Source organism: Rissa tridactyla, chromosome 5 (assembly GCF_028500815.1).
Source record: "Rissa tridactyla isolate bRisTri1 chromosome 5, bRisTri1.patW.cur.20221130, whole genome shotgun sequence".
NCBI lineage: Eukaryota > Metazoa > Chordata > Aves > Charadriiformes > Laridae > Rissa > Rissa tridactyla.
This window is the reverse complement of record NC_071470.1, coordinates 30,594,455-30,610,715: the sequence shown is the minus strand read 5'-3', so window position 1 is coordinate 30,610,715 and position 16,261 is coordinate 30,594,455. Positions and strand designations below refer to the sequence as shown.

The window sequence follows — 16,261 nt, the reverse complement described above, 5'->3', positions numbered from 1 at the left end:
CTGCGTGGTATTAATAAAGCTTTTTCAGTATTATTTTTTTCGTTTTCTTTGACCTGTAGTTAATTTGTATGGCTTCTGTGTTTTCATTTTCAAGACTGAGAGATTGTTAGAGTTAGCTGAATCTCACACAGCTATGACAAGCAAGTAGAATACAAATAAGGGAATGTTAAATATTTGCTAAACCAGCTTCCATTTCCAATAGCTGCAGTAACCTAAATGATCAAGGACTGGTAGCAGACACCACAGGTTTCTGATTGATTATGGTCTTCCTACTGCTAATTGATGATTCCAATGAGTTAAACTTTTTTGATCTCCTGAACTTTCTGTGAACTTGAAAACAACCTTTCCTTTGCATCACAGATAATAGCAGGCTACAGTACTTGCTACTACTCCTGCTGTGCATCTTTTGTGAGTTAAACTATTCTTAATTGGAAAAGCCTATGTTCACCACATTCAGTGGATGATTTGTTCCTAAAGGTACCGTACAATTTTTTACATGTTTTACCAAATATTCTCACTGATTGCCATTAGCTTAGACACAAACATAGAGTATAAACTACTGCAGATGTTGAAAGAATGGCTAAAATCAGAAAAATCACAACACATGAGTTCATAACCCTTGGATGTTTTGTGAAGCGAAGAGGGGATAAAAGCAGCAGTTTCATCCCTCCCTTCCTCCTTTCCTCTCTCCATCTTTTCCTTGCCTCATCTTTCTTATTGGCAAACATGAGTAAGAATGTGTTACCTGACTTAAGAATTCATTTTATTACACCTTTTCTGTTTTGTAAGATGCTTCTAATGAGACATTTTTACTTTAAAACTTTGCTGACACTGAGTTATTTACTGATATTTACTGATTTGCCATTTCTAAATATAAGGCCCCATTCATCAAAACACAGAAGGACATGCATAATTTGAATCACATGCTTGAGTCCAAATCAAAAATAGACAGTAAAATGTCAAACGCATCTCTTTGACCTGCAGGTGATTCTCCAGCAGATTGTTTAAAGTGTACTGAGAGGTATTGCTATAGCAGGGAGATAATGCTACTCCCAACTCACTCCCAATTTTGGGCTCTTTTCTGGACTATAAAACTTGTAATACAGGCTGGAAACAGTTTCAAGTCATCAAAGAAGTGAAATATTGCAACACAGGGAGAGTATCAGAATTCTTGGCAATATTTTGAGTGCATGTGTGAAAATGACTGTCATCTAATATCAAGCTGGAACAAATGAATACAATAGTTCTGGGCCCCTCTGTACAAAAGGGACATAGAAGTGCTGGAGCAGAGGAGAGCTGGAGCAGAGGAGAGCTACCAGGCTGGTGAGGGGTCTGGAGACCAGGTCACATGAGGAGAGGCTGAGGGAGCTGGGCCTGTTTAGCTTGGAGGAGGCTGAGGGGAGACCTCATTGCCCTCTACAACTACCTGAAAGGAGGTTGGAGAGAGGTGGGTGTTGGCCTCTTCTCCCAGGTGAATAATGACAGGACCAGAGGAACTGGTCTGAAGTTGTGGCAGGGGAGGTTTAGATTAGATATTAGGAAGAATTACTTTACTGAAAGAGTGGTCAGGCACTGGAACAGCCTGCCCAGGGAGGTGGTTGAGTCACCATCCCTAGAGGTGTTTAAGAAACGTCTAGATGTGGCGCTTCAGGGCATGCTCTAGTGGCAGAGATTGTAGGTTGTTTGGTTGGACTCGATGATCTCAAAGGTCCTTTCCAACCATGAAGATTCTATGATTCTAAGAATAAGGAAAAGAGTAATATTCTTTACAGGGCTTTTACTGGTCTTTACTAGCAAGGTCCAGTGTGACATCAATGACACGTTGACTTGACAAATGCAGTGTATATACAGTCAAGTCTCACTTGACAATTGTGAAAAGGCTTCTTGATTAAATTGTCCTTTATGGTGGAGGGACACTATTCCCTGAAAATTAAATACATGAACAAATGCTGGACTCCTCTGATAGCGTTACTAGAAATCAGGTAGCTCTTTTCTGTATATGATGAAATTCATAGACACTGGGGGCATATGAACATCAATTATACATAACCACCATGAAAATGAAAAAAAAATCAGAAAAATATTGCAAGAAAGATTAATAGCTCTAAAATGAAGGATGAATACATAAGGAATGATTGTCAATTGTAACGTTCAAATAAGCTTTCAGATATGGCAGAAACAGTGTTTGACATTATACAAAAAGAATGGGAAGCCATTTGTAAATTTTATATTAATACAGCAGAGATTGTTCTTTATTAAAACTAGGAAAGAGGAGTGGATTAGCAATGCCACAGGGATGCTATTACAGAAAAAAGGCAAGATAAATTAAATCTGCTCAATACATTAAGGACAGAAAAGTAAACAAAGAAAAAAGGAATATAGGGATAAAGATAAAGCAGTAAAAAGATCAGCCAAAAAAGGATAAAGGAGGCTCTGTTGATAGACAGGCACTGAAAGCATAAATGGCAGCACTGAAGGGAGACATGAGAACATTTTATCAAAGAGTTTAAAGACTTACTGGAGATTTTTAAGCCACAACAAGGAAAGTGCAGTGAAGAGTAATGACTGGAAAAAACAAACCTCATCTTATTTTAGAGGAACAAAAGAACAGAAAGGCAGAACACCTCCCAAACACTGCAAGAAAAAGCACCTTATTTTGCTAGTGAAAGTTGGCAGGACTTGATGCCTATCTTGAAGAAATCAAATCTTCATGAGCTTAAAGCATCTTCTGAAAGACAGAAGAATGCTAAACTAGCAAATACGATTCAAATCACTATAGCATAGATATGACAAAATGAAAAGGACAACATGGTATTTGGACGTGTCCCTAAGGTTTGATATGAAGCAAAAATAATATAATCTGCTCTTGTTCCTATGGAAATCCTTCTGTGTGGTCAACTATACTGCTTTGAAGTTGCCAGACATAGCAGACAGAGGAAACATGGCAACATTTGCTCTGATTGATCTTTTGCTCCTGCAAGGCATCATGGAACAATGCACAAGATGGTAGATGCCTCTTGTCCTGAACTGGTTGTGTTTGACTTAATAATGGATTGTCATGGCAAGTAGTAACCACGCTTTGAAATCCCTCAGATGGCAATTCAGAATATTAAGCAGAAGCATGCCATGAAGTAGATGCAACTGGGAGGTGATGAACCTTGGTGACAAAGACTGTGTCTTCTTCTCCTCCATCTTCACTAAAATCCACTGGAATGGATTCTGTTACTTGATCATTACTGCAGAAATGGGTATTTCAATACAAATGAAGAGAGCAGAGATGTAAGGGTTTTTAGCTAAAATCTGTCTCCTAACTAAATCAGCTGAAAATATGTCATGAAAAAGGCTGTCTTACACTTATGCCAAACAGGCCCTACAATTAATAAATTAAAGACAGGTAATGTCACAGATGATAAATTATCGACACAGAATTTTCTCTATTTAGAAGCTGAAGCTTTTACAAACTTGCATAACCTCATTCAAAATGCAAATAAATGCATGCTTAATATAAGTTCAGAACAATAAACTAAGTACTTCCCATAGACTGTGCAGAAGTCTCGCATGATTAAAAAAACACTGAAATCAAGGGGATGAGTCTTCAAACACAGTGCAGAGTCCTAGAAAAATAATGCACTCATCCTGTGCAAATGGCACAGCTATCAGTACAGGTGTCGGTGAAGGCTATTTAAAGTACTGACTAAATAAATAAGAAATGAAGAAGCCTTAAAATGAGTACAGGTAATGAAAACAGTACAAATAGGAAAAAGGAAGACAGGGGACATAGATCTATTTTTCATGACTCTCCAGTAATAGGGAGAATCAAACAAATACTTCTGTGGTAGCCCCAGGTTTGGTTCCAAAGGGCTGAATCAGTGGCACTCTGCAACATAAACTATGGTTGATGTGATTCTGTTACAAAAGCCAAAAAGACTTACAGAAACAGGATACGGCTGACTAACGTTATTTCACTTCTGGTTTATAGTCCTACCAACAACAATGACACTGTTTAGCAAGAGCATGAAAAAGGGTTACAAACATACGAGAGAAGAAAAATGGCATTAGGGAGCTGAACCAATATATTTCTCCATTCAATCTTAGCTCAAGCATAATACTAACTTCAACATGGTGATTAAGCTTTAGTTCCACATCAAGGAAGAAAATAATGAATAAACTGGTTTTGACTCGGTCTTGATCCCTTAATTGTCATGAAATATTCTTTCATACAGAAGAATGAGTTTCAAACAGACTCATTTCAATCAAAATTTTCTCCTTCTCTTGACATTGTACTAAAAAAATAAAAACTGAAAAAAAGATGTTCAAGCCCAAAAGTTGCTTTTAAAAGCAACAACGAAGTGGCTTCTGAAAACCGCTTAGATTCCCATATTTCTGATTAAATGTTCCAAATATTCACAAATAAACAAAAATTCCTGTAGTATTATTTTCCAATCATTCATTCCCATTTTATAGAAGGCTTTAAATAAATCCTTAGGATTTAAAATTGTCTTGTGATTAATTTTTTTTTGGGGGGGGGGGGATGGACAGTTAACAAAGAAAGAACACAATCAGTACAAATGACATTTTCAAACAAAAGGTCAGCTGGAACCTAGATTTACCAAAGAGTTCGGCTTTCATTTGTCGAAGGAAAAATGAACAGATGCTGTCACGAGCATCACAACAGAAGCAGGTTGACACTGAGGTCTTTGGAAAATTTGGCTCCATTTGTAGATACTAAAAGTTTACCCTGACTTCTTTTAGGAATTTACAGGTTAATGCCCATTTAATGCTACAGAATTTCACAAGCTTCCCCTTGACAACAACATTCTCGTTTTGAAGGACCTGTACTCCCCTCCAGAGCAACTGTTGGTTTCCTTATATTTAGTTCCTTTCTTTCGAAATCCAGGACAGGCCACTTGTTCTTTATCTCTTATCCCATTTTGCTATCACATGGTTTGTACTGCAGCTTATCTCTTTAACTACTTACAGAGATTTCAGCTAACTCGTTCTATTTGATCATGGCATCCTGAGCAGATTTATAACGCAAATCGTGTCTCAGAAAGTATATAGATGTACAGAATGTTTTGTCATCAGGCAGTTTCTTGTACAGTTGATAAAACTGCATAATTTTGCCTATTGATGTAAAGCTTAGTTTGAGAGATTAGAGAGCACTTCCAGATGTTTAGTAAATCAGGCTGTCCTATAAAGCTTTTTGTTTATCTAAGACACATTTTCAAGGTCACGAAGGGGAAGTTAGGAACCCAGTTTCCACTGAAAATCAAATATCACCCCTTTTTATCACCCTGACATATTTCCTCTAGAAATGATAATGTCATTCCTATGTAAAGGGGGGGATTATTTTAAAAAAAATGCATTGAAGGCATTTAATAGCATAGTTACAATTGTGATGACTTAATGATATAAAGTATAATGAGACAGGTTTGCAGGAGGAGGTATAGTATTTTCCACTAACTCATCTGATACATTTGGGAGGAAAAAATAGACAAGCTTTCAGACACACAAATTTTTCTTCAGATCTTGAACAGAAGAGGCAAAACATTTTTGGAAGTGCAAACCAGGCAGGACACTTTTTTCTCCTCAATCTACTTGTGTGCAAGCACCATGTGCACTTGTGACAGCACTATTCAAAGCCAATGTTCTTACACAGAAGCCTAAAGGTTTGGGTGTCAGCAGGAATCTTTCCACCAACTTCAGTGGCTGGGTTGATGTCACCTTTGGTAATTGTCCTCGAGTTTGGACTTGGGTGCATGAGGCCACCTACGGCCAATTTCCCAGTGACAGCTTTTGGATTTCCCAAGACTTAAACCCAGGTGCATGTAGTGGGTCTCTTTGGTCAATATAGTCTTCTGGTAGCTCAAACCGAACTAAAGGTCAGTCCAACTTGAGAATCCAAGTAAACAGCAACAAGAATTAGAGACAACAAGCAATAAGAAATAGTCCTGCTCCCGCTGAATCTTCTCAGCCCACTGTGATGGGAGGTTTGTGGTGGGATGCTGGCTGAGGGAACCAAAGCAGCATGGATGGGTATAGCACAATATCTACTGGATTACTTCAGGAAGACAGGGCTTGGATCAGCTCAAGCCAAGTCCAGTTTACTGCCTAGAAGAGCCTCATCCAGCCTCTAAACCCTATTCTTTTTTTTCATGGGTGCCTGTTAATGCCTACAAAGCATGAGCTCAAGTGAATGTCAACGGTTAGGAGCTGATAACTATCGGGAAGCCAGTTTTGAGAGTGGCTAACATAAATGCAGCTTTTGGGAAGGAAAAAAACCCTAGCTTTTGTGTCTTATACCAAACCACTGACTTCCAAAAGCACAACTACATTTGATTTATCCACTGTCATTCACCCTGCTCCTACCTTTGTCTCTCAGTAGACTAAGCAGATTTTCATGAGGGTAGATTACTTGTATCTACATCCATGCTTCATTCATCTCTACATACATGAGCTGGGGCAACATACTGCTATTTAGGCAAACTGGATTTCGGTTACATGCATGAAAACGCAAATGTTACTTCCCTAGCTTCAGTGGAGTTATATAGCGAATTGTTTCAGCATCACAGTACAACCTTAGTGCCAAAGAAACCACAAAAAAACATGGATATTTTGCTCCTGATTTATTTTTAATTTACTCCATATCCCAGTTGGCATCTCCTCATTAGAAATGCCAAATAATTGCTCAGACATTTGCTTGTCTCATTCCTTTTGTTATAAAACTTCTGCATTGATTTATTTTGAGCAAAGATAAGTCTTGAAAAGCTTCAACTCTTTTAATCTGAAGCCCCAAATCGTTAGCTGGAAGTTTAGTTCAAGTTTCAGTTCATACAACTTCAAGATATACTTGGTCAGTCTGACTTCTTAATTACCTTAGTAAGGGAATTGAATATCGTGGGGCTTATATACCCCTTTTTTGACAGATAGTTCCTGAATCCCAAATGTTCATGTGATTTTGCAGTTTGTATTCACTGTATTTTAAACCCAGATGGAACCCGTTACATCATAAATTCTAGCTTTCTGCCTAATGCCTGTGACATCAAAGGTTAGACTTTGAACTCCTGCACCTTGTCCTCTCAGCTCATAGATACCATTATGAAACTTTCAAATATGAAGAACTGACCACAAGTATTAGGAAGCTGCTTCAGTGGTTATTCAGTTTTCATGTTAAAAATGTGCCATTTGCTTCCTGTTTGAACTTTACTAACCTCAACCTGCATTCATTTAATTTTCCTGTGGCTTTGCAAGCTCTTTTAAAGAGCCCTCCTTATCAGATTGCTTGTCTATTTAGGAGGACTTGAGGGGGCATCAGAATTCTATTCCATTTTCTTCTATATGTTACGCTTTGGTTGTTTAGGTGATTACTGCCTCTGGATTTCAGTCTTATTATTGTCTTACTGTTACCTTACAAAGTTTAGTTTCAGCATTATGTCCTTTCTCTTTTAAATGCAGTCACAACGTGTTAGTTTTCAGATAAAAAAAAACCCCAAACTTCAGAGTAAATTGCTTGCAAAACAGATTAATTAGATCTAATCTCCAGAGGAATTTTCCCTCCTATCAGAGCTGAGCATATTCATTTCCAACTCTTCATAATCCAGTACATGTACCCACACAAACAGAGAGCGAACAGAGGAGCCAGCACTGGTTGCACCAAAAGGGTAACTGGAATCAGAGTACCCCTCATCACTCCCCAAAGCCCCAGGCTGTTCTATTTCAACTTGTGGACTGTTACAATATCAAGTATTTTATTATTTTAAATGTCACACAGTGATGGAAAAGTTCTCTTGGGTATATGGGCCTTTATTACTCACAGTTTTGCATTATGAAGAATACAATCCTGGCAGTAGGAGGCAGAACATGCATACCAGACTGTGGCCCTCCCAAGAGCTGGGGACACTGTATTTCTGATTCCAGACAGGGCACAGGAGGGAGGCATAAACCAGCTGCTCAGACTAGGAATGCCCATATGGAAAAACATCAGGTTCCTCTCTTTAGAAGTCAGCAGGATGGTGATGAAGGAGTTCAGGCAGCTCCAAAACTAGGTACTACCCATGGAATCCAGCCAGGCTGTGGTTTTCAGCACCGCTGTCCCCTACAAGCCCTGCTGTATGTACCTACCACTTTTACTGGATTTTTTACAGTGTCACAATGGGAAAAAGCACCCATCCCACCCAAGCCAGTAATGTTGCCAGACAGCATAAAAGAAATACATTATTCTGGATTAAAAGTGAATTAGCTGGCTGTGGATCAGTTCGTATTCTGGCTCACCTGAAATGAACACAGCTAATCCTGTGGTTAGGGTTACGCTACTGTTGTCAGTATTTTATAAGCACAGGCTCTCTGAAGCGTGGCACAACAAAAGCAAGCGCAGCAGCAGAGAGACCAGTGGGCCAGTCCTTGCCTTGAAGAACTTGCGATCCAAAATCCAGACACCAGGACAGGCTCCCAGAGGAGACGTGCTGCATATATGGCTGTTCTCTTTACCTTACTGTTACCCTAATCTCACAGGGTCACACAGGCTATCTCCAGATGGGGGCTGGGGGATGTAGAGAGAGCAGGTGGAGGAATGAGCTTGGAAAGAGAGACATATTCTCTAGTGCAGGGCCGTGGCCTTTCACAGGATCATGTACCATCACATAACAGGACTGCACTGAACTACACTCTTCTACCCTCTGTTGAGCAAGACATTGAAGTGGCCCTGACTTCACTTTTATTGTCAGTTCTCAAATTTTCTTTCCAAAGGAAGGTAATGTAAGTCACAGGGCTGTCGGCAAAGGAGGTCTGAAGCCATGTCCCTCAGACCCCTCACAGCAGGCACAGAAGAGGGGTGGGATGAGGCAAGCCCACAGCTCCACTGCTGGGAAGGAGCAGAGTGAGGCAGGTTCTTCTGCACCGGTTACTGATGGCTACTGGTAGTATCAATCTCTCCTGTCTTTCAGAGAAAGTCACAAAGTCCAAATAGTAGAAATACTACTCTAAGTTTCCTCTGTGCTTTCTTTCCCATATTATAAATATCTAAAGTGTGGGTGTCAAGAGGATGGCGCCAGCCTGTTTTCAGCGGTGCCCAGCAACAGGACACGGGGCAACTGGCACAAACTGCAACACAGGAAGTTCCCTCTGAACATGAGGGAACACTTCTTTACTTTGAGGGTGCCAGAGCACTGAACTGGAACAGGCTGCCCAGAGAGGTTGTGGAGTCTCCTTCTTCTTAGATATTCAAAATCCGCCCGGATGCGTTCCTGTCCAGCCTGCTCTGGGTGAACCTGCACTAATCCTGTGCTTAAATTCCGCTATAATACCCCCGAAACAAGCCGAGGAGCTCCCGCTCTGCGCGGTCCCCTCAGAGCGGAGCAGTGCCGCCGGCCCCTGACGGTTCTCGCGGGCGGGCAAGGCCGCCCCCTAGCGCCCGAGGCCGGCGCCGCCGGCGGCGAGCACCCCGCCGCCGCACTCGCGGCAGCTCAACTCGGCGCCGCTTCCCATGGCACGGGCAACTTCTAACTCCATCCCGTCCCCGGGGCGGCCTCCGCCAAGGACGCTTCCCCTCAAAGCCGCGCCGCGGCGGGGAGAAACACCTGCCGGGCCGCCGAGCGGCGGGGAAGCGCGGGCCGGGGTGTCACGCCGGCCGCCGAGGCCGCGGGGAGGAGAGGGCAGCCCGGCTGCCCCGCGGCTCCCCAGCATGGGGGCACCAGCAACGGCGGCGGCGGGGCTCGGGGCGGTTTTTCCGCCCGCTGGGGTGTTCCGCCGAGGCGGGCGCGGCGGCCTCACCTGGCGGGACTGAGCATGCGCGGGGCGGCGGCGGGGCACGCCGCCGATTGGGAGCGCGATGCAAGACTAGGACGGAGCCGCCGGGCAGCCGCGACTTCGCCGAGAGCGCGCTACTGCGCCGCCGGAGCGGGGGCGCCGGGCTCCGCTCTCCATGGGACTTGATGCCGCCACTGCCGCCGCCGCCGCCGCCGCCTCGGACCCTGCTCCCTGCGAGGATCCAGCTCCCGCCGGGGACTCCCGTTGGTCGGGCGGTGCCTCCTCCGGAGCCGCGGGCTGCGCGGAGCCGGGCATGACCGGTCGGGCGGCGGGGGCCAGCCGTGCCCCGCTGCTCCCTCGCCGGCGGCCGGGCGGAGGCAGCGCTGCCGCGCTCCCTGCAGCGGCGGGGCGGTGCTGGCCGGCCCTGCCCTGAGGGGCCGGTGGGGAGAGGGCGGGCGGCTTCAGCAGTTGGGAGCCGCGCGGCGGGGCGGCCGTTGGACCGTTGGCGGGGGGCGATGAGGGCGGCGGGGCGGCGGCGGCGGGGCGGCGGGGCGGGGCGGGGGCTCCGCGGGGCTCTCTAGGACGCCGGCGGCCCGCACACCCACCATGGATCTGCTGCTGGTGGTGAACACGAGCCTGGGCTCCCCCAACGAGTCCCTGGCGCTGACCCCCTCCTCGCCGTCCTCCTCGGCCCTCCTGCAGCCGCCCTCCCCGTACTCCCCGGCGGCCGTGGCCAGCCTGGCGGCGGTGGTGGGCTTCCTCATCGTCTTCACCATCGTGGGCAACGTGCTGGTGGTGATAGCGGTGCTCACCAGCCGGGCGCTGAGAGCCCCCCAGAACCTCTTCCTGGTGTCCCTGGCCAGCGCGGACATCCTGGTGGCTACCTTGGTCATGCCTTTCTCCTTAGCCAACGAGCTTATGAATTACTGGTACTTCGGCAAGGCTTGGTGTAACATTTACCTGGCGCTGGACGTGCTCTTCTGCACCTCCTCCATCGTCCACCTGTGCGCCATCAGCCTCGACAGGTATTGGTCAGTCACACAGGCGGTGGAGTACAACCTCAAACGGACCCCCCGGCGGATCAAGGCCATCATCCTCACTGTCTGGCTCATTTCAGCTGTCATCTCCTTCCCACCATTGATCTCCATGTACCGGGACCCTGAAGGAGATGGCTTTCCCCAGTGCAAGCTCAATGACGAGACATGGTACATCCTTTCTTCTTGTATTGGCTCTTTCTTTGCCCCCTGCCTCATCATGGTGTTGGTCTATATCCGCATCTACCGCGTGGCCAAGCTAAGGACCAGGACCCTCTCTGAGAAGCGTACGATGCCAGAGGGGTCCTCCCAGACTGAGAATGGCTTGAGCCGCGCTGCTGGGGGCTGCACGTCCCTGAGGATGCAGCTGGGAGAGAACGGACATTACTCGGTGCACCACTGGCGCAAAGCCTCTGAACTGGAGGACATTGAGCTGGAGGAGAGCAGCACCTCAGAGAGCAGACGGAGGCGGAGTCGGGAGGAGCATCCCCGCAAAAGCAGCAAGAGCCAGTCCTTCTCCTACTCATATTCCTCCAAGCACTCTAGTAGCCGTCTGTCCCGCTCTAGCAATCGCTCCATGCAGTTCTTCTCATACCGCCGTCGCCGGAAGCGTAGCAGCATCTGCCGTAAGAAAGTCACCCAGGCCCGGGAGAAACGCTTCACTTTTGTGCTGGCCGTGGTCATGGGGGTCTTTGTAGTTTGCTGGTTCCCTTTCTTCTTCAGCTACAGCCTCTATGGTATTTGCCGGGAGGCCTGTGAGGTTCCTGAGACTCTCTTCAAGTTCTTCTTCTGGATTGGGTATTGCAATAGCTCCCTCAACCCAGTCATCTACACCATCTTCAACCAGGACTTCCGCAGGTCCTTTAAACACATTCTCTTTAAGAAGAAGAAGAAGAACTTCCGGCATTGAGCTGGAGGGATGGATTTACCTTGAGCAGGAGTGGAGTTAAAGGAGAAAGAGAAGGCTCTATGCTGAAAAAGAAGGGAGGGTAGAGAACATGGGGTTTGGGCTTACAGAGAAGGAATAGGGCTCGCCCCCTCGGTAGTGCAGAGTGGTGGTGTGGGGTACAGGGATAGTGTTGGGGAGTCTGAGGGCATTCACCATGGTACGGAATGGTAATATGGTGCTGGAGAGGGTAAACGGGGAGTGGAGTAATTGTCTTTGAACCTGACAGAGGGCATGGGGAGTCCACAGAGGAAAACAGGCTAAGATGGTGAGTTTGGGAGGCAGTGAACTTTTACGGGCTCTGGAATTTTGTGGGAAAACAAGCAGAGACATCAAGAGGAAAGGATTAAGTGGCAGTGGTGGTAGAGATTTGAGTATTTATAAATAGAGCAGCTGGGGCCTGTGGTGGGCTCGTCCCAGTAAAAAATTGGCTTTTACTGCTTATGTGGGGAAAGAAAGTGCAAAGTACCAGGCACTGACAGTCTTTTGAGTTATGAAAGGATTTAAATGTTTGCCAAAAAAACCCTAAAGAACAATCCAAACTCTTTTCTAAATAAACCTTTGTACTGTTAAAACCTTCTGAATGATGATTTTACATGAGGCTTTAGTCAAGCAGAAAGCATGGGGTTTTCTTTTTCTTTGGAGGGGTCTCTGCATATAGTGCTGGATGGGAAATGTTTTTCCTGTCTTCCCATGATTTTTGATTTGTCAGTGGAATAAACCTGGGAATCTTGCATGTTTTCATGAAATATGAAAAAGAGCACATGCACCCCATGACCTTATTTCCCCCTGTTGGACTGCCGAGCAGTGAATTTCTGCTCCATCCCTCTCATATCAATAGCCTAAGCACCTCGCTGTCCTGGAGCAGGTAGTGGGGAAAACAAAAATCATTTTGGTGAACTCAACTAACATTTTCTAAGTTAAAGAAAAAAAAACAAAGTTCCAAGCAGCTCAACTTGCATGTGCCCTAGGGAACTTTTTTCCCCTCTTTTTAGGTCCCCCTCAAAAGCCTTATCTCAGGGGCTGGATCTGCTCTCATTCTCAGACAGGCAGTTGGAGGCACTCTGCTATGCAGATTTTCAGAGGAGGAGCAATCACCACACCACTAAGGTCTTTAAATCCTTCATATTTACAGTCTTAGAGCAACTAAATCCTTTATATTTATTTTTTTAATGAGAAGCATAGATTGCAGATTGTCAGTGGTCTATGTGAACAATTCTCAAAGAACATGCAGCTGTTCCAAACCTTTAATATTAATGCTGCTTTCTTTCCCTTTTCCTGTTTGCATTTCTAGTTTGTGATTTCAGTGGATTTTGTTGAGGGGAGGGAAGAGGGGAGAAGCGTTTGAATAGTTATTAAAGCAAATAATATTTCCCATGGGTTTACAAAATGTCATGAACTGTAATGAAGAGAATGAGAGACGGGGGCTGGTGTCTGTACATTTGCCACTGAAAGCATACCGAGTGTAGGACTCAGCTGAGCATTTACATCCCCTCTTCAGCTGTCCTGCTGCAAGGTGTGTATTCTGTTTGTGGGGTAAATACTGCTCCATTTTATGTGTATCACTCCTTCCACAGGCAGCAGGATTGTCAAATGAACCTTTCCACACTAAACAGCTCTTTGAAAGATAGAACAAACTCTCCTCTCATACGGCAGGCTTCTTGAAACAGCTAAATTGAATCTATACCTGAGAACCATTAGATATCCCCCTTTTTCCTCCCTCTGTTCTGTCTGAAAGGTATCTGTAGCCTCTCTTCTCTTGAAATCTCTGCGGTATAAGGAGAAACGATAGAGCAGTCACTTTGTTTCATCAGTTTTTCATAATAAGCATTTAGTTCACTTAACCCTGGAAAAGGAGGTTGTCGGTGGCTCAAATTCTGGTGTTAATTCAATAGACAATTTCACTTCAGGGCCAGCTCAAGTAAGAGTTCTGCTGAAGCAAGGATTAGGTGATCGCACCAAATGCATTAGAAGTTTGTTTGATTTCACGAAACTCAGACATTTTCAAAGTCTTAAGTCCGTAACTTATTGGATCCTTTCTTGAAATAAGGCTTAGAGTTGTGAAAAGATTTGAGCTTTGTTTAAACAGCTGCATTTAAAGAAAGGATGTTAAGACTTATTTTCAGGAGCATCCCTTTGTAAATAACAATGGTTTGGTACAAGTACATACCTGAGACAGGTGATTATGAGAAAAATAGCAACCGAGTGGAGGAAATTACAAGCCATTTTCTCTTTTGCAAAATGGAGAATTCTTTTTAAAGTTACATCAAGAATAGCTGAAACAAGCTCATATTATTTGTAGGTAAAGATGTAGCTAAAAAGTTCAGGTTTGTTTAATCTGAAGAAACTATATAATTGCCAGAGCAACCAAAGCAACATATGGTACATAGCTACTACCTCTAAGCTACTGGACGGCTTCATTAGAGATTCCTATTCCTACCAAGATAAAGGTCTGCTTTTGTCACTTAATGCTCATTTACAGTGGTTTCCCAGTCTGCAGACACACGGCAATTTCACTGTTGCACTGCTTTTGAAATGAGATTTGTTGCCTGTAAACACGATCCTTCCCCTTTGTTTTTCCTTGTAGAATTCAAGGAGTCTATGGAAATGAAATTTAATCGACAGATTTTAGTGGAGGTGAAGTATATATGGAATGACTGATGTGCCTTAAAAGTAATTTCTTTGCTATAAAATTATTCTGTGGTCATTATAAACATAAAGGAAATAATGCTTCTATTTTTGTTTTGCATTTCCAAATGTCTAGAAGGGATTGATGCAGATACTGAATGTCTATGTGCAGCAGCATACTTAAAAACAGGGCATTTTCTGTGGTTTTAGTTTATTTCTCATCACAGTTACTCATCTGATTCAATGCCTCAAGAGGATCTTACTTCTTCTGAGATAAAGTAATATTCATCAATAAAGATGTGCAGTATACACCCCTTTTAAGTGCATTTCCCTCTAAATTAGTGAATACAGAGGATTTGTATAAATATTGTTTTTAATGTAACTACTGAATACGCTTCAAGGAAGTAAAATGGGGCTGATTTATTTTTTTAATTACAGTGTTCTCTTATTACTTGTAATAGCTGAAGACTGGAATTTGTTTGTAACATATTATGTGGTGTTAACTTTTCATAAAAATTTATCAGCTCTGCTACTCACACTGTGGTTGTGCTTCCACTGTAAGTTGGCTAATAGCATATACAGGAAAAAAAATAGTCAATGCAGCGTTTGCTTAAGAAAAAGGGAGAAGATATTTTATGTTTCAAATGTGTCTGGTTGTGTCTTTGATCACATCTGATGAGCTGGTTGAAACACTCTTTAGTGTGGTGGAAGAACGAAATGTTACTATGAAGCCATATTGATTTTAAAAACAAGGACCTGATCTTTAACTGTTCATTTGCTCATTTCACCATGAAGAAAATTTTCTGTCAGTCTAAAATGAGAAGTTAATGTTTTATTTTCAAAACCAGTTTTCTGAACAGTACCGCTATCGGCTGGTCGTTGAAATATTGAACAGTGCGGCTTAGCTAGGACAGGGAGTCAGTGCTGCTGTCCTTCAGCCCTCTTCTGTGGGAGTTTTGCATGAGTAAGAATGGCAGAATCAGCCTCTTCAAGGCTTGGGGCAGGTGGAAGGGGCCTTCTATATAGGCAATTTGACAGGATCACAGTTTTAAATTATTGTCTAAAATAAGAATCAGGCCCTTGTTTTTGTGTGTGATCTCTCTTCAGAAGAGTCGTGTTGCTCCAAGAGTACTGACAATTTCTGAGAAGTAGACCTGAGATGAAAGATTATGTGCGAGCAGCTTTGCCCACATTGAGCACCCTTTGTGAGTAATCCCAGAAAACTTCAGCAGAGTTTACTTTTGAATGCGGGAATTACTTAATGTGGGCAAGGATGTTAGGAGCTTCCATAGACATTGCCTCTTTTTTAGGAAATGTGCCTGAGGAATGTAAGCAAACATTTGTGTGAGAACGTACAAGAACTGAAAGAAAGCAATTCTCTCTGCTTCACTTTGACTATTGGTCAAACCCGTAGGAGGTGTGGGTCAAGCAGTTTTTGACTATATAACCAGAGCAACAAACCCTACTGTATGTTTTCAGTATAAGCTGTGTGAAGAGCTTTATCAGATTGCATCTGTTTTTCAGAGAAGAAAAGTTTGTCTCTTTCTTGCTCTGTGGAACTTGGTTAGAACAGCATCTGAGAAATGTAAAGATTTTGTAGGAAATGTCAGTAACGACATGCATTTCGGGAGAATGTTCTAACCTTAAACTATGACTACACGCAAGGAGAGAATACCTACAAGCTATGCAAAATGAAGGTCAGATGCTATCTGTGAGTTCATTTTCATGGTTGCTCATTGTGACCTTGTTGGTGAGCGGAAGGCAACTAGGTGCTTCAGAGAAAAAGCTCTGATTTGGAGGGAGAACTGTGTATGAGGAACAGGGAGAAATTAATATTTACTCATCTTCTTTGCAGTGTAGGCAAGTACAGGGCAGGAATTTGCCTTTTTTGTTGCACATTAGCAAATGT

At 43.7% G+C, this 16,261-nt stretch overlaps 1 protein-coding gene across 1 annotated transcript; it reads left to right on the top strand.

Moving 5' to 3' along the window:
• The first annotated feature begins 10,340 nt into the window (after nt 1-10,340).
• Nucleotides 10,341-14,762, top strand: ADRA2C (adrenoceptor alpha 2C). Its single transcript, XM_054204258.1, has one exon. It carries the CDS (start codon nt 10,351-10,353, stop codon nt 11,686-11,688), a length of 1,338 nt encoding a protein of 445 aa, XP_054060233.1. The 5' UTR covers nt 10,341-10,350; the 3' UTR covers nt 11,689-14,762.
• Nucleotides 14,763-16,261: the final 1,499 nt, after the last annotated feature.

Bases quoted from the DNA above. Each gene is read 5' to 3' on its own strand.
- ADRA2C (XM_054204258.1), top strand. From the start codon at position 10,351: ATGGATCTGCTGCTGGTGGTGAACACGAGCCTGGGCTCCCCCAACGAG.